This window comes from Ursus americanus, chromosome 31 (assembly GCF_024610735.1).
Source record: "Ursus americanus isolate L20-20 chromosome 31, mUrsAme1.1.p, whole genome shotgun sequence".
NCBI classification, from domain to species: domain Eukaryota; kingdom Metazoa; phylum Chordata; class Mammalia; order Carnivora; family Ursidae; genus Ursus; species Ursus americanus.
The window spans coordinates 13,634,895-13,661,137 of NC_142157.1; the positions used below are offsets into that span (position 1 = coordinate 13,634,895).

The window sequence follows — 26,243 nt, forward strand, 5'->3', positions numbered from 1 at the left end:
TGTTGGGCAGGGCCTAGAACTGGTGCCTGGAAATTCATAGTCTTCCCCTCTACTCATCTCTGCTCTTGTCCATACGCTTGCCTCCTTGTCCCTCTCTTTGCAAACATTGTTATTCTCTTTGTGTTGTCACTCATCTTTCAGTTCCTATGGTGGAAGACAGTCTCACTGTCCAACTCCCGAATTTCTCTTCACATCTGTCTAGAAATCAGGACAGACTGGTGGTCTACCTTTTAGCCTCGACTGGGAAAATTCTCTAAAAGAGAACCTCATTGGCCTCAGTGAAGAAAGGGTCACGTGCTCAGCCCAATTGCTGGTAGCCAGAACAGAACACGGGAGGTACTGAGGCCCATCACTGTTGATCAAGAAGGCTCAGAGAGTAGGGTGAGGGCACTGAGGAGGGGAAAGGGAGAGCTGTGGTTGTTATGGGCTTCACAGAAGACCCAAAAAGTGTCACTTCAAACATATTCCCAACTTAACAGTAAGGAGAAATCGGGCCTGACAATGTGCTTAACCTAGATCCCACAGAGCTGGGTCAGAACCCCAGGTTCCTAACTCCCATCCATACCATACCTTTCCTTTACAGAGAAAAAAAATATAAAAATTCAAACCTTAAAATGTTTGTGAGTTTTAGCATTTGATAATAGGAATTTTGGGAAAGCTCCTGAAGAAAATCAACTGATTTTGTGGTCAAAGTGTTGACAGCTTTAGTGAACCAAAGTGTTGAATACATTATGAGTCTCCTTTCCTTGTTGGCCTGTGTGGTGGGCCCACTTTGATCTCTGTTGTACGAGTATCCAAGAAAGAATCTGGTGCTAAGGTCTGTTCAGTCAGCAATCTTAGAAATTGGGGCTACTTTTGCCTCATCTTGGGGCAGAAGTTTGCTTTCAATAGTCCCAGGCACCAGATCAGGAGCTCTGTGTGATTTTCACTCAAGTGGAACAGAATCTCTGGTGTCTTGCAGAAAGTTCTTCCAAACACTATTTATACGTGAGTCTACTTAGGTCAGCCTTGAAAACGCACCCAAATTTGTTCCCCTTTCATGAAAAGCTAGCCACAAATTTGGATGTGAGGGAAGTACCATCTTTGGGGTGCAGCCAGCGAGGAAGGAACTATGGGATTAAGACAGTAATCCTGTATCATAATTTATAATAACTGCAGCATTTTGTGCATGATGTGGCCGACAGGACAAAGACCCAGGTAACAGAGTAACTGCGAGGCAAAATAAAACAAAACATAGGGTTTGATCGAGTTTACAAGAAACAAGATTTAAGGTGCCAGGAGACAGACTCTCCTGCTTTCAGCGGGTCTCAGAGGGAAATGAACATTTAAGCTTCTACTGTGTGTTTTACAGATTTTATTTAGTCATAGAAACAATGGCTGGTATGATACTGAAATTATCAATGATAACTGAGCCTTTGAAGTTTGAGATTTTTTTATGGCTTGATATATGGCCAGTTTTTATAAATGACCCACATGTGTTTAGGTACAATGCACTGTAAATGTTGCTTAAAACAACCTTGCTAAGCATGTGGCTCAAGCCGTCCACAGCCTAATATCTAGTCTGCTTGATGCATCGATTACTCGGAAGAATGTGTTAAAATTCCCTCTAATGAAGGTGGATTTGTCAATAGCGTATCATTTTTCTGACAAATTCTGCCTTACATATTCTGACACTTAATATTAAGTATAAATGAAATTTATTTGTATATTTTCCTGGCAAATTGAACGATATACTTCTGTGTACTGCTCTTCGTTTATTGTATTCCTATAGCTATACCATCTGTTTTCGGTGATTTGCCTGAAAAATCTTTCTATGCACTGACTGTCGCACTTTCTACAGCATGATGTTGAGGCTGACCGCTTGTACATGGCATACAAGTGGATTTTGCTGTGTATCTAGTGTGGCCATCATTGTCTTTTAACTGGCAGGGTTTTTTTCTTAACATTTATTGTGACGATTATATATTTTTTATAACTCTTATTTTGTACTGTTTTAAATATCTTATTTTGTACCTACTATTGTCTGGATTCTTCTGGGGCTTTTTTTTTTTTTTCTATCTTCTTTTCATGTAACTAAGGATTTTTCTCTTACTCCATTTTATATCTTCTTACTGGGGGAGCCTTGGTGGCTCAGTTGGTTAGGTGGCTGCCCTCGGCTCAGGTCATGATCCCAGGGTCCTCGGATCGAGCCCTAAGTCGGGCTCCTTGCTCAGCGGGAAGCCTGCTTCTCCTTCTCCCTCTGCTGCTCCCCCTACTCGGTGTGTCAAATGAATAAAGTCTTTTTAAATAAATAAATAAATAAATAAATAAATAAATAAATAAATAAATAAATCTTCTTATTGGAAAGTTATACACTCTGTTTCTATTTTTCAATGGCTACCTATAAGTGACAGCATCATACTTAAGAAAGTCTAAAGTTAAACAACTTTAACCAGGACAAATGAAGACTTGAGAACACTTTAATTTCAATCACACACACACACACACACACACACACACACACACACAGACTCTATTGTTGTCCAATGTTGGAGTCTGTCTCAGAGTTTTTTTTCCTAGATTGTCTTTATCACACACTCACTCTTGAAAGATGGTATCACTCTATATAAAATTCTGGGTTGGCTGTAGATAAACTTCAGTAAATACCAAAGAACATCAAGTTCTTTGAGAAGGTTGTCCCCCTATCGTCTAGCTTCCGCTGATGCTATTGAGAAGTTGACTGTCAAACTATCATTTCATTTCGGTCATCTTTTTGTTCTCTCCTCCGGATGATTTTAAGACTTTTCTTTATTGGGGTTCAAGGGTGGGTTTCTTTTTATTTGAATGCTTGGGAATCTTTTGAGTCTCATAATTTTAAAAAATGTGGATTTCACTATTCTGGAATATTCTCATATATTTTGTTTTCAAATATTGCCTCTCCTTATCCAGTTCTGGAGATCCAGTGAAATGTATGTCAGGCCTTCTCACTATCCTTTCTATCTCTTAATTTTGTATATTTTCCCTAATGTCCTTAAGTATTTCATTTTGGGGGAACTAATGAAAACGGTATTTTTAATTTCAGATTTTAATTGTTCATTGCTGGTATTTGGAATACAATGGCAATTGACTTCTGCATATAACCTTGAATCCTGCAACCTTACCGTAATTGCTAATCAGTTCCAGGATTTTTTTTTTTTGTCAATTTCTACATAAACAATCATGACATCTGCAAACAAAGACAGTTTATTTTCTTCCTCCCCAGTCTATATACCTTCTATTTCCTTATTAAGTTAGCTGGAACTTACAGTAGGATATTGAAAAGCAGTGGCAAGAGGGGACATCCTTACCTTGTTCCTGACCTTAGCAGGAAAGGTTCTAGTTTTTCACCATAAAGTAAAATGTTAGCTGTGGTTTTGGGGTAGATGTTCTTTAGCAAGTTGAGATAACTCCCCTCTACTCTTAGTTTGTTCAGACTATTTATCATGAATGGCTGTTGAATTTTGTCAAATACTTTTTTCTGCATCTATTGATATGACCACGTGATTTTGGTATTGATGATTTTCTCTATTGATTTCCTGTTTTCAATTTCATTGATTTCTGCTTTAACTTTCATTTCTCTACTTCTGCTTATTTTGGATTTAATTTACTCTTCTCAGGGAGGAAGATTAGATTATTGGTTTTAGATCATTCTTCTTTTCTACTCTATGCATTCAGTGCTACCAATTTCTCTTTAAGCACTTCATCCCACGGATTTTGAGAAGTTGTATTTTCATCAAATACTGTTTCATTCCTCTTGAGATTCCTTCTTTGACTCATATGTTATTTTGAAGTGTGTTGTTTAATCCCAGTCTTTGGAGATTTTCCAAGTATCTTTCTGCTATTAATTTATAGTTTAATTCCATCATGATCTGAGAGCAGACATTGTATGATTTATAATCTTTTAAACTTGTTGGGGCGCCTGGGTGGTTTGGTTGGTTGAGTGTCTGACTTCGGCTCGGGTTGTGATCCTGGGGTCCTGGGGTCGAGTCCTGCATCGGGCTCCATGCTCAATGGGGAGTCTGCTTCTCCTTCTCCCTCTGCCTGCCTCTCCCCCTGCTTGTGCTCTGTCTGCAAAAAATAAATAAATAAATAAAATCTTTTAAAATAAATAATAAATAAATAAATAAATAAATAAATTTGTTAAGGTTTGTTTTATGGCCCAAAATATAGTGTGTCTTGGTGAATGTTCCATGTAAGCTTGAGAAGAATGTGTATTCTGCTGTTATGAGATAAAATAACCAATAGATGTTAATTATATCCAGTTGATTGATGGTGCTGATGAGTTCAACTGTGTCCTTACTCATTTTCTGCCTGCTGGATCTGTCCATTTCTGACATAAGGGTGTTGAAGTTTCCAGCTATAATAGTGGACTCAACTATTTTTCCTTGCAGTAATAGTTTTTGCCTCATGTGTTTTGACATTCTGTTGTTAGGCACATACACATTAAAGAGTGTTATGTCTTCTTGAAGAATAAACCCTTTTATCATTCTGTAATGAGCTTATTTATCCTTGATACTTTTCCTTGCTCTGAAATTAATCTAGCTATTCCAACTTTCTTTTGTGTATGTTAGTGTGGCGTATCTTTTTTCCAACCTTTTAATTTTAATCTCTATGTGTCCTTGTATTTAAAGTGGATTTCTTGTAGCCAGAATATAGTTGGGTCTTGCTTTTTGACCCACTCTGATAATCTCTGTCTTTTAATCAGTGCATTTAGACCACTAATGTTTAAATCGATTATTCATGTGGTTAGATTACTATCTACCATATTTGTTACTGTTTTCTACTAGTTGTCCTTGTTCTTTGTTTCTCCTTTTGTCTTCCACTCTTTTTCTACCATTTGTGGTTTTATTTTTTTAAAGATTTTATTTGACAGAGAGGGAGAGAGAGAGAGCACACACAGAGAGCAGGGGGAGCAGCAGAGGGAGAAGGAGAGGCAGGCTCTCCGCTGAACAGGGAACCCGATGCAGGACTCGATCCCAGGACCCTGGAATCATGACCTGAGCCAAAGGCAGATGCTTAACTGATTGAGTCACCCAGTCACCCCCCATTTGTGGTTTTAACTGAACATTTATATGATTCCATTTTCTCTCCTTTTTTATACTTTTTTTTTTTAACTTTGTTAGTGGTTGCTCTGGAGTTTGCAGTATATATTTACAAGTAATCCAAATCCTCTTTCAAGTAACATTACAATGCTTCATAGGCAGTGCAAGTAGTTTATAACAAAATATTTTTTATTCCTCCCTCCTGTGTCTTATATCATTACTGTCCTTGATTTCATTTACACATAAGCCATAATCATCTAATACATTGTTGCTAGTGTTGTTTTTAACAAACTGTTATCTATTACATTAATTAAGAATAGGAAAAATAAAACTTTCTTTTATCTTCACTTATTCCTTTTCTAATGCTCTTTCTTTCTTTATGTAGATCTGAGTTTCTGACCAATATCATTTTCCTTTTCTCTGAAGAATTTCTTCAAGCATTTTTTGCATGGCAGGTCCGCTGGCAACAAATTTCTTTTCTCTCTCTCTCTCTCTCTCTCTCTCTCTCTCGTTTTTTTTGTTTGTTTGTTTTTTGTTTGTTTTCTTGTCTAAGAAAGTCTTTATTTGTCCTTCACTTTTGAAGGATAATTTTGTAGGATACAGAATTCCAGTTTGGTGGTGTGTTTTTTTTTTTTTTTTCCTCTCAACACTTTAAATATTTCACTCCATTCTCTTCTTGCTTGCATGCTTTCTGTGAAGTCAAAAGTAATTCTTATCTTTTTTCTTCCATTTATAATTTGTTTTATTCTTCTGGCAACTTCTGGGATTTCTTCTTTATCTTTGATTTCCTAGATTTTGAATATGATATGTTTAAATACTGGAGGTGGTGTTTGGGGGGTGTTTATCCTGCTTGGTATTCTCTGAGCTCCCTGGATCTGTAGTTTGGTGTCTGACATTAATTTGGGAAAATTCTCAGTCATTACTTCTCTTCCTTTCTTCCTAGGATGTGTATAATATACCTTTTGTAGTTGTCCCATAGTTCTTGGATAATCTGTTTTCTTTTGTCGTCTGTCTTTTTTCTCTTTGCTTTTCAATTTTAGAAGTTTCTATTAACATATCCTAAAGCTCAGAGATTCCTTCTTTAGCTGTGTCTGGTCTATTAATGACACCATCAAAGGCATTCTTCATTTATGTTACAGTGGTTTTGATCCCTAGCATTTCTTTTTTATTCTTTCTTAGATTGTCCATCTCTCTACTTACATTATCCATCTATTTTTGCCTGTTGTCCACTTTTTCCGTTAGAGCCCTTAGCATGTTAACCATGGTTATTTTTAAATCCTGGTCTGAGAATTCCAACATTCCTGCCATATCTGACTGTGGCTCTGATGCTTGCTTAGTCTCTTCAAACTGCTTTTTCCCTTTTAGTATGCCTTGTGATTTGTGAAAGCTGGACATGATGTGTTGGGTAAAAGGCACTGTGGTTAATATGTCTTTAGTGATGTGTGGTAAGGTATGGAGAAGGGGAAGTGTTTTATAGTCTTGTGATTAGGTCTCAGTCTTTTAGTTAGCCTGTGACACTGGGCACTGGTCTGTGCACAAGTGCTTCTCAGTTTTTTTCCCCCTTACTTGGGAAAAGATGGTTACAGGGTTAGAGTCGAGTATTTCCCTTTCCCCACATGAAAGGCTAGAGGAGGCTGGAGTTGGCATTTCACTTTCCCCTGGTCAGTTACGCTGTGATAAAACCTCACTAGGTTAGGCTCAGTAAAACATTTTTTTTTTCCTGAGGGCAGGTCTTGTTAAGAAGAATGGAATGCTCTGTCATATTTCAAAGTGGCTACTTTCCCTCTTTCCCTGCTGGAAACATGAGGGGATTTTTCTCAGATCTTCACTGTGAGAACCTGGTATAACTCCTGGAGATAAAACCCACAAAAGTGTGGAAATGGTGCCTGAGACTAGATCTCCTTGAAGTTCCTGTCAGACTTGTAACACATCTCTCTCAAAAATCCAATAACTAAAGCAGATCGAAAATAAGTAAGAATGAGTAGCACAACTAAAAACATTGATCCAGTAAAATACATAGTATTTACATTAACTTAAAGAATACACGTTCTTATCAAATATGCATGAAACAGTTATATTTTTCTATGTATTAGGACACACAGAAAAAAAACAAACTCCCCCAAATTGGTATAGTCTCTGGCCACAAAGTGAAATAAAACAGATAACTACAAAAGAATAGCCAAAACATAAAATGAAAAAGCCAACCCACTTGGAAAGTTAAAGCAACTTCCATAGAACTCTTAGGTTAAAAATAAAATCAATATGAGGGGCCCCTGGGTGGCTCAGTCGTAAAGCGTCTGCCTTCGGCTCAGGGCGTGATCCCGGCGTTCTGGGATCGAGCCCCACATCAGGCTCCTCCGCTGGGAGCCTGCTTCTTCCTCTCCCATTCCCCCTGCTGTGTTCCCTTTCTCGCTGGCTGTCTCTCTCTCTGTCAAATAAATAAATAAAATCTTTTAAAAAAATAAAAAATAAAAAAATAAAATCAATATGAAAAATGCAGATTAATGGGGCGCCTGGGGGGCTCAGTCAGTTGGATGTCTGGCTTCAGCTCAGGTCACGATCCTGGATCCTGGGATTGAGCCTCACATCAGGCTCCCTGCTCAGAGGGGAGTCTGCTTCTCCCTCTTCCTCTGACCCTCCTGCTCATGCTCTTGCTCTCTCCCTCTCAAATGAATAAATTTTTAAAAAATGCAGATTACTTAGAAACTAATGACAATGAAATAGCCAAAGCAATACTCACTAGAAATTTTATAGTCTTAGTTTCATATATTAGAAAACAAGATTAAAAATAAATGAACTAAGAGTGTACTAAACCAAGAAAGTCAAAAGAACAAAAAAAAATAAACCTAAAGAAATTGAAAGATTTCACTTACAAAGAGAAAAATAAAAATTAAGCAGAAGATCAAAAAAATAAATAAACAGATGACCTGAAAAGACCAACATAAAAGACTACGATTTAGCAAATTTAATCAAGGATAAAAGATCGAGAATATATATTAAGAAGTTTAGAAACAAGTACAGGGACAAAATTACAGCTATGGAAGAAATTAAATATTATAAGACAATAAATAGCACATATAATATACATCAACAAAATTAAGCATCTTGATGAATTAGATTATTTTTTTGAGAAACAAAATAATTATCAACTTGGATGCAAGAGGATAACTGTAGTCTCATAATCACAGGAAGAAATGAAAAGACACTGTTTTCATCCACCTAGTATCTAATTTCCCTTTCTTCTTAATTAAAAGATCTAATTGGAATGGCAACATACCTGGTTAAAAATAGTTTCCTAGACTCACTTTGCAGCCAGGAATGGTCATGTGACCCAGCCCTTGCCAATGAAATACAAAAATAGAAATGAGATGTAAGTAAAAGACTGTTGGGGATTTCTAGGAAGGATTTTTGTTTCCCTGTTACAGGCACCCTCCCTTCTTCCCCATTCCCTTCCTCCATCCTGACTGGACCGAGGATCAGAGCTTAGAGGTCATCAGTTATTTACTGACCATGAAGCAACAAGCAGAAGACCAACGCAATGCCATAAGCAGATGGGGGAATGGAAGGGAAAGTCTGGGCCCCTCAGGGCATTGCTGAGCTGCTGCACCAGCCTCAGAATGCTTGGTCATACACTTCCCTTTGTCCGACTCAAACAAACCTCAATGTGGTCAAAACAATGTTAGTCAACTTGCAGTTATTTGCAGCTGAACAAAAAGAATTTTCAATTCTCAGATGATGTAAATATCTAGTTAAAAACAAAGAAGACTAAAGCAATTCATTGAAAGCTGTAAGGATATGAGTTCAACAACATCGCTAGATCCAAGATGAACCATAGAAACCAGAAACTGTCCTATGTACCAGTGATGCCCATTTAGAAAATGTAGTATAAAAATGATCTCATCCACCATAACAACAAAAACTACAATATATCGAAGAATTGATATAAGAAATCTTCAAAGCCTATATGAAGAAAACTATAAATCTTTATTACAGGACATAAGAGAAAACGGTAGGAAACAGATACAGACAGCCCTTGCTTTGCATAGTTCCAATTACCACAATTTAGTTAAATAACACTAGTGCTCCAACATTTGCTACCATGGTATTATAACAGTGAGTAATTGGGTAAATTACAAACTTCACTGTTAGCATTACAGTCCACAAATCACTGTATTAAAAACAGATGAATATCATGATCATGATATTCTTTCAAAGTCTGTTAGTGATTGATTACTGTGTATTTGTCATTCCGTTTATGCATAGACAGCAAAGTATGTAGTTGCATTGGCTCCTTGTCTCCCAGTGGTAAACCCACGTGACATTTTATAAAAATGATCATCAAAAAAGGGAAATTGGCCAAGAAGATGAAACTGCAACACATAAATGAAAAATGATAATACTGAAAGTGAAATTCAAATTGAACATAAATGGAGTTATAGAAAAAAATAGTGGCAACTCAATAAGGCATAGAAAAGATCCTTGCTCTGTATTATGAGTTACATGACAAGAAAAAAGGCAAGCACTGTTCAAGCCACTCTCCATAAATTTCTTGCTCAATGTTTCTAATGTTTTAAATTGCAGTGCACTAAATAATAGTTTTACTATTTTATTTCCCTGTATATCTATAGCCAACAATGAAAGAGTTTTTAAGGTTTTGACCAAAATTTTTGAAGATCACGAAACAATCATAATTTTTCTCATTGATTATTAAGATCACTTTGCATGGTTTTAGTTTGCATGGCCATTTTTACAGTCCTGCAGTACCATGCAAAATGAAGAATGCCTGTAGTATGTTCCTGGATGGGAAAACAATGTTGAAAAGATGTCGATTCTTTCCAAGTCACCCTATAATTTTTTTTTTTCTGAAGATTTTATTTCTTTATTTGACAGAGAGACAGCCAGGGAGAGAGGGAACACAAGCAGGGGAAGTGGGAGAGGAAGAAGCAGGCTCATAGCGGAAGAGCCCGATGTGGGGCTCGATCCCATAACGCCAGGATCACGCCCTGAGCCGAAAGCAGACGCTCAACAACTGAGCCACCCAGGCACCCCTATAAATTTATTTTTTTTAAGATTTTATTTATTTATTTGCCAGAGAGAGAGAGAACACAAGCAGGCGGAGCAGCAGGCAGAGGGAGAAGCAGGCTCCCTGCTGAGCAAGGAGCCCAATGCAGGGCTCCATCCCAGGACCCTGGGATCATGACCTGAGCTGAAGCAAACACTTAACTGACTTGAGCCAGCCACGTGTCCCTCACTCTATAAATTTAATATAAACCCAATCAAAATCCCAATAAGATTTTTTCTGAAAGTTGACACACATAGAAATTCATCTAAAATAATTAAATAGCGAAGGAAACATTTATTTTATTTTATTTATTTTATTTTATTTTATTTACAGAGAAAGAGAGCACATGCACGCACAAGTGGTGCGGAGGGGCAGAGGGAGAGAGAGAGAATCTTAAGCAGGCTCCATGCTTAGTAGAGCCCGATCTCACGACCCTGAGATCATGACCTGAGCCGAAATCAAGAGTCAGACGCTCAACTGACTGAGCCACCCAGGTGCCCCTATCATTACTCTTTTAAAATGTTTTCTTTGTGGGACTCCTGGGTGGCTCGGTCGGTTAAGCATCTGACTCTTAATTTCGGCTCAGGTCATGATCTCAGGGTCTCAGGGTCCTGGGATGGAGCCCCGCTTCAGGCTCCATGCTCAACAGGGAGTCCACTTCAGGATTCTCGTGCTCTCTCTCTCTCTCAAATAAATTAATTAACAAAAAAAAGATTAATGAGGGTGCCTGGGTGGATCAGTTGGTTAAGCTTAGGTCATGATCTCAGGGTCCTGTGATCGAGCCCCAGGTGGGGCTCCCTGCTCAGCGGGGAGTGGGTTTCTCCCTCTCCCTCTGCCCCTCCCCCCTGCTTGTGCTCTCTCTCTCTCTCTCATGCTCTCTCTAATAAATAAATAAAATCTTTTTTAAAAATTTAAAAAATAAAAATAAAGATTAATGATAGAATAACTGTTGAAATATACTATACTGTCAGTACTATACAATCAAAATAATTAAGAGTTGCATTGCTAGAAGAGTTGAAAAAAAGTCTAGCAGTGAGCTCAAAGACATGAGAACTTAATATAAAATAAAAGTATTTCAAACATCTATGAAAAGGATAAAGTATTTGACAAATAGTGTTGGGACACTTTCTGTCAATGTGGCAAAAACAATCAACAAATCCCAAAGGGATTAAAAGTACACATTCTAAAAATACTAGAAGAAAATATGAGGAAATACTTTTTATAAAATTTAAATAATACAAACCACACATCAAATCCAAAAATGCTTTTTTAAATTGACAAATTCAAACATATGAAAATTAAAAACCTGTTTAAAAAGACACCATTAAAGAATAAAGTACTGATGATAGAAAAGAAACACTATTTACTACATGAAAAACAAAACTTATCTGCTACATGAATAATTAAAATTGATATTAAAATAATAAATCAGATTTTCATGTATCAGACTGGGAAAAATATATAAAACAAATATCCAATGCTTAGGGTGTGGAGAAGCTAGTATTGTGATACATCATTGGGAATATTAATTAGTAAAGCCTTTTGGGGGTTCAATTTGGCAGTATACATAAACATTTTTAATGCATATACTTTTTGACCCAATTAATTCTATTTGTAGGACTCTACAGAGACATACAGACAAGGACGCTCTATTTATAATGGAAAAAAATCTGGAAGCACAATTGGGCACCAAATATGTAATGAAGTCACAAAATACGGTATAGCTATACTATGGAATATTTTTGAACCATTAAAGCAAATGAAGGAGATCAGTACATATTCATATTGAACATTAATATATGTAACTGAATAAAAGGTAGTTTACAAAACAGTAGGTCAGGTATGTCCCTAGTCACAGAAGCCTGTGCACTTATATATGTACATTGGTTTATAGGTATGTACATGAACAGCAGAAGTCTAAAAAGAAACAAGCCTCATAAAGCCTATTTACCTCTGGGATACAGAATGGGTATAGGAAAGAGGGGAAGTGCAGTGTGAAGGATGACTTCCACCATTTATTCAATATACTTCTTAAAACATTTTTTACACAAGCATGTATTACTTAACATGAGCAAGTATTACTTTAACAGTTAAATAATAGATGTTCACCTTAAAATTTTGTGAGGTTAGGACTTTTCTTTAGTTTTAATAGTGTATTTTTTTGCTTTTTTTGTTCTTAGCTCATGTCATTTAATTTTAGGGAAGGTTTATAACTCAGATATTTGCTGTCATTTAATAAGCTTTGTAAAGCATTTCAAATATTCACAAAGCATTAAGCGTCTAATCTGCAGTCTCTAAATCATTTCCCTGATCGGGGCCTCCTTAGAAAAATGACTGGCTCCAGGGCTAAGGCAAGACATACACATGATGCACCTGGAACATCTTACCCCATCAGAAAACAAAGACGCTATGAAAACCTTCTAAGATCATGTACACGAGGAGCCATCTGAATAAAACCTCACTGGCCATACATGGGACAATTTGTACATCAGTAAAGATAATAACTGCAATAGTCTAAGCACATAAAATGTGCTTAAATTCAAGAGTTCCTAATGATACTAAAACAAATAAACAAGCCTACTGGCTGTCTTTGGAGCATGCTTGGGAACCAATTCTTTGCCTTTCCGTATCTCAGGATAACCAAATAACTAATGATAGAAAGTTTTCCTTTATAGAAGGATTCCAGCTAACAAATGAATGACAGGATTAGATTATCATTTTACAACCTTATTGAATCAACGGGTCCAGGAGATGACTGTCAGTGGCTACTGATATCACGAAAAGAGACAGATGATATGCCCTTGGTGGAAGTGCACACACTTGCCTTCTGATGGCAAGTATTTCCTCCGATAAATTTCTATAAGAAATACAGGTGACAGAGCAACATGTTAAACGATACCACAGAGATGCAATGAGCAAAATGCAGACTCTGGGGCACACTATGGGATACGTGACCTGGTTTCTTCAACCAGAACAAAACAAAAAATTGCAAGGAAAAGGAAGATGCAGGTGGTTGTACCCAAAAATATCAAAAGAAACTCGAGAGATTTTGTCATCTAATTTGAATATATAGTCCTTACTTGGATCCCAATACAAATAAACAACTATGAAATAATAATGGTAGTGATAATAACTTAAAAACAACAGGAAACATCCAAAAACTAGTTATTGGATTTGATGGATTAGGGAGCTGTTCAGTTGCCTTAAGGTGATAATGGTATTGTATGTGTTTTCAATCATTAACGTTTGGAGATGTATACAGAAATATTTGTAAATTAAATGAAACACATATGGGAACTTATGTGGGGATACAGAAATTATACCTCAATTAAAACAATAACTAGAAATGAGGGGAAGTGTGTAGGGATGTAGCTGAAATAACACTGATCATGCATTGATAATTAAGAAGCTGGCTGGAAAATCAGGTTCGTTAAACTATTCTCTTTACTTTGGCTAATGTTTGAAAATTACCATAACAGATGAAAAAGCTCTAGGAGTACAGTTAAACTACATACTTATCGGATGTGCCCCCACAACACTGGGTACACAGCATGTCTTAGATGAATACTTACAAGTTCATTAAAAGATTCCCATAAGATTTTTCAGTTATTGACAATAACTCACACAGCTTGCCAAACGTATTTTATTATTCCACTAACGTTATTTGTTAGAAAAAAATGATCACAAAGTTGTTCCAAAGAATAGGTCCAGTTTATTTGATTAAAAAATATTTGCATACACAATCCTTTTTATGAAATGTGGGGTTGTCATCAAAATGTAGTCATTAAGAATTTATCGAATAGATCATTCTATGTCGAATTCAATGACAGTAGTCCTTAATTTATTTACCCTAAATTAAGATGAGCAGCTAACTCTGAGGTCTTTAGCCCAGGAAGGAGTAGGTGAGGAGTAGCCTGCTTCCTCAGCTGCAGAATGCTTCTGGAAAGGATGCTGAAGGATGTGCTGGAGAAGATGGACCTGGCAAACAGTCGAAGGACATAGATACAGATTTCTTCCTCAGGAGCCTTACCAACCCTCTAAATTCCCAGAATGACAGGTTAAATTTATATTTCTTTGAAAACGTTTCAACATTTTATGTTTTTTTTTAATTTCAACTACAGTTGTTACTTAAAATTTCTATCATTCCATAAAAAGTGCCTTTAAGTACTAGTTTTGTGCTAAAACAGGACAGCAAATATGTACCCTGTCACAAAGACTACATATATATGTCCCAATAATTTTGAAGTTCTTTTGCAACATGAAGAGAATTATAGTTTTCTAAAATATTTACAAAAATAAAAGAATGTCAGTGGTTTGCAGTTTTTCCAAATCAAGGACATGGATTCCAACTCATGCTGCTTCCTCATTTGCAATTTGACCCATGGTAATAGACCGAGGCATCAAAGAACACAACTCTTTCAGCAATAATTCTAGGATCAAAATGTATATTTTCATCCAGTTATAAAATAAATAAGTCATGGGAATGTAATGTACAGCATGGTGACTATAGTTAAAAATAATGTACAGCATATTTGAAAGTTGCTAAGAAAGTAGATCTTAAAAGAACTCATCACAAGAAAAAAATTTTCTAACGAAGTATGGTGATAGGTATTAACTAGACTTATGTGGTCATAGTTTCGTAATATATACAAATATTGAATCATCATGTCATACACCTGAAAGTAATATAACGTTATATGTCAACTATACCTCAATTAAAATATACTTTTTGTTGTTTCTGCCATTTTCTTAGGTATTAATAAAGGAATGCTTGGTTCTGATAGAAAAAGATACATGATTATCTATACTAAGAAAATACACCAAGAGGTCAAAGAGAGGGTATTACTGTGTTACGAATATTTTAAATAGGAAGACTCGTCATAATCAATATGGTGCTCTTAGAGCCCCTCTTAACTTCCCCCAGGTGCTTTCTATACATATCTTTTACTGCAGTTAGTTTTATGCCTATCTAATCTCACCTGCTAGCTAAAAATCTCCCTGGATACATTTTTATATACTTCTTCATAGTACCTCACATAGATTTTTAAGAAATGTTTGATGCAGGCAGGTAAACACAAGTCGTATGTGTAAAGGGTTACCTGTATAGAGGTTTAACAAAATCTTTTTCCTTCCTTGCATGAGAATTGACCCTTAATTAACTTTCTAGGTCTGTTCCTCTAGTCACTTGATAAGGTAGTATGACAACTATATAAATATCGCCATATAACAATGCTTATGACTGACCAACAGCATCTGGATGGGAGAAGCATAAATACCTGGTGATGCTTTAGGCTTTCTCTAGTGTGGTGACTTGGTACAAGGCAGGTCTCTTGTGGGGACACTGGAAACTATGCCTAAGGAGTTGTGACAAGAGATAGTGGTTTCTATGGAACATGAAGCTTTGAAGCCAGGGCTGCCCCTGCATCTTCCCAGTGTGGACCTCGTCTCTTTACACCTGAGCTTTGCGGCTGCGCCGGGCTGATGCCATGGGCCACCACAAGAACTCCTGCAAACGAGGACCCTGATGTTGTCCCGCTGGGAAGCCAGGTCTGTCCTCTGTCCGTCTGAGTTGAGTGGGGCCAAGAGCAGCCTGTGTTAGCCTTATGAATCTGAATGTTCACTTGAACCTAGGAAGACACCTCCTCACCCACGATGGGCACTGCACCCTCACTCAAATATAATTTGGGGAAAGGGAAGAAAACAAGTAACAAAAGATAGGGAAGGAAGGAGAAACAAGCCAACAAAACAACTGATGAAACAATGCTTCATTTCCTCAGCTTAGGTGATTTAAATATAAATACTGAGCCCTCTCCCTTTTCTTTGTCTTTCTTTGATACCATAAAAAGATTACATTTTAAACTATTTTATTTTCTAAAGCGAAAACGTAGATTTGTCAGGCTAATGAAACTACTGAAACAAAAAGTTAATGCAAGTTCCCGATTAGACATAGGGCCCGATTAGACAGGCGCCATAGGGGCGCCTGGGTGAATCAGGTAAGCGTCCGACTCTGGATTTCAGCTCAGGTCACTATCTCAGGGTCATGAGATCAAACCCCGAATCAGGCTCCGCACTCAGTGGGGAGTCTGCTTGAGATTCTCCCTCTCCTTCTCCCTCTGCCCCTCCCCCCCACTCATGCATGCTCTCGCTCTCTCTCTAAAATAAATCAATCTTTAAAAAAAGAAATAGCAAAAACGGTTTTTCTCTCATGCCAACTCTGATCAGTTGGTAGTGACCACATACGTGCTGTGGTAAGAATGATTCTGAGGTGGGATCAGTGTCAGAGGGAAAGAGAGCCATGAGCATGATATCTTTTCCAGTGCAGGACAGTGACAGCACAAGTGCCAAGGCCATTCCTCTTCTAAAAACATATTACGTGCACTGCATTTTAAATAACTGATTATGAAGTATTTGAAGCATACAAGGAGGTATGCAGAACAATACAATGAACACCGTGTAACCTCCACTCAGCTTCAGAAATCAAATACTTCCAATATGATTGGAGCCCAGGAGGAGTCTCCTTCCATAACTCAAATTTCTTCCTTCCCTCAAAGTACCCGCTGTCTGAAGAGGATGTTTATCCTCTTTATTCGTTTCATTACTTTCATTATATATGCACGCGTCCTTGCGTGACGTATAATTTTGCATGTTTTACACTGTATTTAAGTGGTGCTTGTTATATGCCTTTGCCACTTGCTTGTTTTGCTTAACATTATACGTGGGGTTCATCCAGGTAGATGCATGCAGACTTAGTTCATCCGTCTTCACTGCTGTCAGGATTAATTTAAGTGGACCCCCGTGGCTAGTGCCATGGACACCTGCTAGAAGCGAAAAGCGAATTCCCTCTGGAGAGATACACCCTTAAATCAGGCTTCACTGGATCTCGGAGACGGAAATCCAAAATTCCAAAACAGAAGCAATAAACAGCAGAATCAGACCCTCAGAAGTTCGAATAATAGAGAATATAAATGAATCTTTAAAATTTTAAATACATTAAAGAATAAATTAGAAAATATGAAAAAAAAGATTCACTGAAAAAAAAAGGGAGACGAGGCAGCAAGAATTCTGGGAAGCTGGTGCTGGCAATGGTCTAGTTCAGCATGTCTACAAACAAAATAAGTGTGCTTATAATATGATACATTTAAAATCAATAAAAATAAAGCCAGAAGCCTCAAACACCTTACCTCTGAAAAATCATTCCTTTCTGCTTTTCGCACTGCAGACTCTGCCATCCAGTTCTTCAGGACATACCTGGGATTAACAGCTTAAGAGGGAAAAGCGTGTTTTGGAACAATAAATTACTAAGTCCGTATAGGCCATATGAAATTATCCCCCAAACTAGATAAGCTTTAAGGACTGTGCTGGAAAGTGCAAATGAGAAGAAGCGATCAGCATCAGTCAATTTTTATTATTTACAAACAATGTACACTGTCTATTACCTTATGGTACAGAAAACACTTTTTTGAGCGTATGAGCAATACCGTGTTTGGTTTTTCTCTTCAAAGGTGTTGCATCATTACTGTGGTTTTTCACCCTGTTCAGTTCACTAAGCACTTTCTAAAGCATGGAGAAAGTAGTGAATGTATCTGAGTTAGGCCTGTTAGCCTAAGTGGAGGGTGGGGGAGAGAAGTTGCTGCTTTTAATATTTTTAAGCTCAGAATTCAGTTCCGACTTAGTAGTACTGCTTAATGTTAACGCTGCCAAGAGCAAACATGAAAGGTTACATGCAGGCAAAACTCTTTACAAATTTATATTTTTGATAGTGACCACTCATTTTGTCATTTTAAAGTATTATAATAATGGCACATTTAGAAAAATTCCGGAAACCATGTCTTTAGTTGAGATGAGACTTTTCCAAAATAATTTATCAACTGAGTGGAGAGGAGGGACGCTTCTCCCCACTAGCTCAACAGAAATTCTGAGTGGACTCCGGGAATCATCATTTTGTGATTCTCAACAGCCTGCTGAGCTAGCTACTCAAATGGAGGAAACATACAAAGTCCCTTTCAACTTGGTTTTAACGATCAGCCAAGATATGACATATAATCTAATGATATAATAAGAAGTGCTATGGGACCCAGTAATTCTGTAGGAACATAGTCTATGAAAACAAATTTAAACATAAAAAAGTATTATTTATATTAAGGATAACTAGAAACAATTTAAATACTTAGTAGGGGAATAGTTAAGTAAAACACTGCATATCCTTTCGAAGAAATATTATGTAGCCGTTAAAAATGTTACATTATAAAGAATGAAGTGCAAGGGAAAATGCCTTATTTTCTCTTAGCAAAAAAAAAAAAAAAGCACCTAAATTATACCATTGTATAATTACTACTATATTTTTCTCCTAATCAATACACACAGAAAAAGAGAGACTAGTAGTAAATGTATCAAAAAAGTAAATAATAACTGTGTTTGGGAAAACGGGATTTTTTTCTTAGTCTTTCTGTAAATCTGCATTTTTCAAAGCTTGAAGAATTTATAAAGTACTTGTTTAAAACAAAACACATGTACACAGAAAATACATACAATCCTTAAACAAAAAGGAAACTAACAAGCAAGGGGAGTTGTGGAAACACTCAGTGTAGGCAGAGGGAGAGTGGAGCCTTCCAATGAAAAGTTTGACAAATTTGACAAACATTTCATACAAAGCTGATAATGAAATACTGTTTAAACACACTAGAAATTTCAGCTACAAGCAGAAGTGCTTTGGACCAAGTTATAAATATATGAACTACTTGGAAATCAGAAAATTATAGATCTGTTTATAAGATTCTTTGAGGAGTTATTGGAGCCTAGTTGGGAATTTTCTGTTGGTGGGTTCTTTTGGCAACAAAATTTTAAGCAGTGGTTTAGTGAGGATTATGTCCACGCACAAACCCTGCCAGAGCTCCATGCAATGTGGGAATCCCTGACCCGCTAGAGTGTTGACTCTAGTGACAGGACTCAAATTCATCTTTGTAGTTTCAACTTTAAACAACGTGACTGTACAAAAAGGGACATATTATAGGGGCTTAGTATATGTTTCTGAATAAGCAAATTTAGTGCTGAAAGAGATTTAAGACTGTTTTATTGACTACATCAGATTATAAATAAAGCATATCATTGCTCCCATCCAATTGGAAAAGCTTAATGTATCAGAAAGTTCGCAGACCCGATGGCCATAAAACACTGAACTCTTCAATTATTAAACACAACTAATCTCTCATAGGCTGGCAGTGAAAATGGTAGTTCTATTTATCATTTATCTAACTCAATAAAAATAAATTGTATTCTCATTGTTAGTTATTAAAATAATTTAAGAGCAAAATTATTTCAAATATAGCATCTTCCATTGTTCCTTCTGTCTCTCTTTTTTTTTAATGTCCAGGAGGAAGAATGAAGAAGGAACTTTTTCTTCTATTATCCACAAAAGGTCTGAAATATCTACTAGAGGCCACAATTTAAATTTATACTATCACCTTAACTGAGAGCACTTTCACCTTGATTCCCAATGATCTTGCTTAATTTCTACTGAGAGTCCCAGCAGACAAAGGAAAGGTATCTGACTTGAATCACACTAGCATTCTCTTTGTGTTCTTTTTCAAAAGAGGTAAGTTTGTGTTGAGCCAATCCCAGTCTGGGCCAATTCATTCTCCATGATCAGTGGGCATGCCATTTGTAAGGTGGCAGACGGGAAGGTCTGTGAACTAGGCCTAGGGCTGTATTTTCCAATGAGGCTCAAACCCGGGATTTCAACATAGTTGGCCCTGAGCTCTAAACTACCTGTGTTCTAAGGACAAGTCAAGATTCTTCTGAGCATGTGCCACAAATTCACTACTAGGCACAAAGAAAGCAGAATTACACTGATGCATTTTCAGAATCACAACCAAGTTAGTTTTATCGCACATGCAGCTGTTTTAGAGCTTTTTAAAATGTCTCCGTAGCAATATAAACCCAGCTGTATAATGCTGGAACTACAATGGCTGTGCTCAGTGCACAGTAATGACAGTAATGAAAAGCATTTATTAAATAAAATTATAGTATGATTTCCGGGCTGGGTGGGCATGGTATGACATAGAAGAGAAGTGATCAATGCCCTCTGATGGCTTATGATCGTAGAGTTATTTGGAGTCTTAAAAACAATAAATTTCATAGCGTTTTTTTTTTTTAATTCTAAGACCTTTAAAACACTTATCTTTGATGTTCTCATTGCTTGCAACTTGGAGCATGTACAAAAACATTTTAAAGCAAATCCTCCCCTGGAACACCTGGCTGGCTCAGCTGGTAGAGTACGCAACTCTTGACACAGGCTCGTGAGTTCAAGCCCCACGTGGGGCATGGAGCCTACTTCAAAAAACAAAAAAAACAAAAAACTTCTCCTCATCTACTATTGATTTTTTTAATATTTTGAAACAATATACAACAGCAATATATTTTTAGTCTTTTGGTTTCTAAAAAACATCATCATCCCAGTCTTCCCAACAAAGATATTTCATGTACTTTACACTCACATAATAGCTGACACTTAATGAGTACTTATTATGTGCCAACTACCATCTCCCTGATGTTGTGCAACAGTCCATGAGGTAAATGCACTTTACAGATGAGGAAACAAAAGTGAGGTCAAGTGGATAGAAATGTTTTAAAATGGACTGTCATGATTGCACAGTTTTTTAAATTTAGTTTAAAAAAAATCACTGTACACTTAAAATGAACTTTGTTATGTAAATTATATCTCAATAAAGCCACTAAAAAAATACATGTCCACACCGGAAAGAGAAAAAGAGGGATGAAGGAATCAAGCGACCTGCTTAATAACATCTAGGAAAGAAATGGCCGAACCAGAGCTCAGGGACAGCTGGTCCAACTCCGGCGGCCAGGCCATACTGCCCCTCGAAGGAAAAGAAGCTCGGGTCAAGAGCTGAGAAATGAAGAGTCGATTATAAGGGAAATGAAGATTCAGACTTCACTACACTGGACCCTCTTCTTACATGGTTTATTTCTTCGTGCCTGTTCAATTCTTCAATTCCCACCCCTGGTACACACTGTTACATAATTTGGGCAATTTCTTACATATTTGCATTTTCATCTCAATTAAATATATAGTAATAATGTATGGAAGTGTACCTTTAAAAAAAATAACTGAGCTATCATTATGAACTTTTATCAGACCATTGCTCTTTGTGGAAATTGATCTTTCTCCCGTCCTCGAGAGCTCACTATTCAGCACTGACTACTTCTCTAAAATAACTGAAAGCGGCAGCCTTGAGTTCATTGGATTTCTTTCATTTACCCCCTCGTCCATCCCGTCATAACCAAACAAATCCAAATACTGAAGACTGACACCACAGGTTAGTCTTTCGATCTCTTCTTCCCCTTAACTGCTGAGTGTCCATATGCTGAACTGGCTTATGAATTCTGTATGACTGCACCAGTGGACAGAAGTGGCTGGAAACGAAATCCGTGCCGAGCCCCAAAGAGATCACTCACTTCAATGTAAAAGCTAAACTGGGTGTTATTTCCACAATAATGCCCTGAGTTCAAGAAGCAATCTCATTCCGTAACGTACCGTGGGTTGCTAGCGTCACCCTTATTTCATTCGCATGAATCGGCCACCCTGATGACACACTCGAGCTCTGTATACAAGTCCTAAGTAAGGCAACAGGCCTCAAGGACTTGGGAACGTTCTGTCTGAACTTTGACCTTATTAGAATCCACACTGCAAAAGGAACTAACTTCCAGTTTTTTCTTCTCCAAACCAAGTGTGAAGTCACATGGTAAACTGAAATTGATATATAGAGATGATTTCTTTCTAGAGCTCCCCCTTACGGGGTGTGTATTATAGCCCATGCACTGTACCAAGATACCTTACATACATTGCTCATCATTACAACATCGCTGCAAAATAGCCCCACTTTATAACAGCTAAGGGCCTTGAAACTCAGAGTTAAGTATCTCTCAGATCGTACAGCTAAAAGGAGATGCATCTGCCAGATCCCCAAACTCATTCTTTCCACCATAACCCAAACCACCTTGTCTCTCCACCATCTTTTAGGACAATATTATTTTAACATCAGTATGCAAACTTACTAAAAGCAGAACTGTTATACTCTGTTAAAGGTCATTTAGAAAAGCCCATCAATGACACTCCAACTCAACTAAAATATACTCAACTGGAATTATTCTAGTTAAAAACAAGCCATAAAAACCAAAAAACAAAACAAAACCAAAAAAACGCTCGGTTCCCTCAAGTAATTACTTCTAGCTTTCAAAAAAGTGTTGCTTTTATGTGATAATCCTTAAAGTTGAAAAAATCAAAAGGTTTACTCACTTGTCATTCTTTTTCTTCTTTCAGAATCTGAATCATTTGTGTTACTAACAAGGAATAAAACAAAGGACAAAATTAACCATTGTCTCCTCGTATCTTTTTTTTCAAAAGGGTGGGAATTATTTCACCAGACAAATCTTGGGGGGGGGGACATTTAAAAATCACATTGAATCAGTGTCTGAAAGGAAGATAGAAAATACTGAATTTGATTAAATAATATATAAAATACTACCTTGTTTAGTTATTTTAGCTAATCCCAAATCTTTTTTTTTTTTTTTAAGATTTTATTTATTTATTCGACAGAGACAGAGACAGCCAGCGAGAGAGGGAACACAATCAGGGGGAGTGGGAGAGGAAGAAGCAGGCTCACAGCGGAAGAGCCTGATGTGGGGCTTGATCCCGTAACGCCAGGATCACGCCCTGAGCCGAAGGCAGACGCTTAACCACTGTGCCACCCAGGCGCCCCATCTAATCCCAAATCTTTTATTTTTACAAATTAAAAAGGTTTATCTAAAAATTTTTAAACTGTCTGATACTTTTATCTTAAACAGTTTTCTGAAAATGATTCCATTTTTTTCTTTTCTTGATATATCCTGGTCATCTTGATAAACAGCCCTCAGAGGCAGTTAAACTGGGAAGGGCTATTTCTCCCTGTCTTTCTCTTCAGGGGCCACTACGTACAATGTCTTTACTCCCAAGTTTGTTGCTTCTACTTTGCTGGGATTTATGAAACAAAGTAACTTCTTACAAATTCTTAGCCAATGTGACAAGTAACAGGCAGGGCTAGAAGCCTGGGGAGCTCTCCTCCAGAGCTTAGGGCATCTGGGGAAGCAGTGTTATCAGAGTTGAAGTGAACAGACCAGTGCTCTCTGCATGGGTGACATGTTGCCACAGGCAGGTGCAAAGTACCCAGCAGTAGAAGGAAATGTTGGAACTGAAGGAAAACCTGATGGGTTGCCTCTGCTAAGGTAATCCATCACAAGCTTTTTCAGAAGTGGTTAGATGACCTTACCTGTTCAGTCTCAAAAGGTACTGGGACACCCAGGCAGGAAAAAGCTTGTGCTTCGAAATCATCTTCAGTGCCCAGAATTGCTAAATGAAAATGTGGTAATAGGCTGCTTATTATACTAATATTAGTTCTGTTTAACTTCATGTTACTTTAAATTATGTTCTTTGATAATAATTTGTAATACCAGATTTTTTTAAGACATGCTATTTCAAGTAGAAGTAGTACTAAAAAGAGTAATATTTTCCTTTTCCTTACATGACATTCAACTGTAAAATTCTAATTCACGGTAATTCATGTAATGGCATGATTTAAGGTAAACGAAGTCCTTAGAGAGATGACACGTGAATACTTAACGTTATCCAAAAGCCTTCCTTTAAATAATGTATAATTTACTTTTAAAAACTTAATTTGCAATTGCATTTTATTTAGTCATCTATTAATTCATTCAACAAATATTTACAGAATGTCAACGCTGCACTGGGAACTATGTGAGGTGGGAAGGATATAAAAATTAATAAGACATGATTCCACTCTGAGTATCTATCCAAGAGAAATGAAAACATATGTTCACACAAAAACTTGTACTTGCGTGTTCGGAGCAGTATTTATTCACAATAGCCAGGAAGTGGAAATGACCCAAATGTCCATCAACTGGTAAGTGGACCAGCAAAAGATGGTATATCCGTACAGTGGCGCACCACTTAGCAACAAAGAGGAAAGGACTGCTGCTATGGTCACAACGTGGAAGAACCCCAAAACTCGGCTCATGAAGAAGCCAAGTGAAAAAGACCACATTGTGTGTGATTCCATTTATAGGAAACATCTAGAAAGTGAAAACCTTAAGACACAAAGTAAATTAGTAGCCGCTTGGGACTAGGAATGGAAACAGGGATTCACTGCAAATGGGCACAAAGGCTCTTATTTTAGGGTGACGGAATTGTTCTAGAATCAAATCGTGGTAATAAATGCACAAATCTGTAAATTATAAAAAAATCACTGAATTATATACTTAAAGCCAGTGGAATTTTATGGCATGGAAATTATACCTCTGTACATCTGTTAAAGAAAACTTAATTAAGAGAAAACCAAATGTCACAAATGACTACCTGGGGAATGTCGAGCTCCTCTAATTGGCTTTGAGTCATCTCGCTGAGCTGCCGAAATGTCATTGTAAAATCAGCTTCTGTCTTTGCCATGAGCTAATGAAAATAATTATATTTATCAATCTCAATTCTTCAAGAATATGCTGATTAGTAATTCAAATGTTAGTCAGGAAAAAAAAAAGACAAACTCACATGTAAGAGAAATGCAATTAAATCATCATCACCCTTCCTTTCTCCAAGTAACCCCAGTTTGGCTTTGAACAAGGCTCTAAATCTGAAAGAGAAATGTCGGTTTAGTTCAACTCTCACTATTTTAAGAATTGTCCTCAAACCAACTAGGATGCTTTCTTTCTTTTTTTTTTTTTTTAAGACTTTATTTATTTATTTGACAGAGAGAGAGACAGCCAGCGAGAAAGGGAACACAAGCAGAGGGAGTGGGAGAGGAAGAAGCAGGCTCCCAGTGAGGAGCCTGATGTGGGGCTCAATCCCAGGACCCCAGGATCACGCCCTGAGCCGAAGGCAGACGCTAAACGACTGAGCCACCCAGGCGCCCCCAACTAGGATGCTTTCGTATCCCTATTCAGAAGGACAAACCTTGTATAATAAAGAACAGGATATCCCTCAAGAATCTGAGCTGCTCTACAGGGAGAGAAAAGGAAGGACAGTGAAACTTGATTAAAAATTAACATTCTTGAATTACATTTTACAAGAACAAAGGGAACCTTTTCACATATTAAATATAAATATGGTAATTATATTTATCAATCTCAATTCATACATTTCATAAAAATATAAAGATTAAAGCATTCTTAACCTTAAACTCATCTTGAAACAAATTAAGTTTCTATTTCATAAGATTCTTATATGTACTTTAAATCACACAAAAGCTCAACTCATTCTGAAGCTCCACTCCCTTTACTTTACTGACCTCATCCCATATGCTTCTTCGAGGCAGCCACAGGAGCCTTCTTGCTGCGCCTTACAACACCGCACACAACCTGCTCGGGGCCTTTGCACAGGCTGGTCCCTCGCCGGGAGCACCCTTCCCCCAGGCCTCCATGCGGCTTGCTCCCGTGACTCCTTCGAGCCTTTGCTTGAGGGAGGTACTGACCATCCTTTTAAATCTGCAAACCCCTCCTTTCCTTTGTTCCCTATCCCCTCCTTATTTTTCTCCATTGTATTTATCTCCTTCTAATAAGCTATGTAACTTATTTATTCTGTTTGACTGTCTCTCCCACCGGAAGTAAGCACCACAAGGGCACAATTATCATGCTGTTTGATTCACTGCTGTCCCCTTAGCACTTACAACAGCGTCTGGCACATATTAAGCACCTCAACAAATGTTTGTTGAACGAATAAATGAACTCTGCAGGACAAAACCAATGTAAAATTAATGGAGACAAGAGTGACTGCTTAATGAATATTGTTTTATATTACTTTGATTTTGAAATATAATGTATTACCAATATATTTTTAAATTATATTAAGACAACCATAGATGGTATATAAAACTTTTACCTTGTTGTAGTAATCCTTTGTGCTACCTGGGGTTAATGAAATTACTATCTGCTTTGCCTTCCACCTGGGATCTTGTTGTACTGGAAATGGTCAATTTTAGATTTTGGGGGGGGAGAGAGTGAAGTTAAATATACTTTATCTTCTGGCAAATACATTACAGACACAGAAATGATTAAAACGT

At 37.3% G+C, this 26,243-nt stretch overlaps 1 protein-coding gene across 1 annotated transcript in view; it reads right to left on the reverse strand.

Moving 5' to 3' along the window:
* Positions 1-13,127: 13,127 nt before the first annotated feature.
* Positions 13,128-26,243, reverse strand: part of LOC123778140 (uncharacterized) — a 35,182-nt gene continuing 22,066 nt past the window's right edge. Inside the window, 7 exon segments of the mRNA XM_087857617.1 lie at positions 13,128-14,100; positions 17,304-17,383; positions 22,436-22,479; positions 23,445-23,524; positions 24,548-24,640; positions 24,737-24,818; positions 25,139-25,183. Of these exon segments, the coding sequence (XP_087713743.1) occupies positions 13,978-14,100; positions 17,304-17,383; positions 22,436-22,479; positions 23,445-23,524; positions 24,548-24,640; positions 24,737-24,818; positions 25,139-25,183 (547 nt within the window). The 3' untranslated portion in view covers positions 13,128-13,977.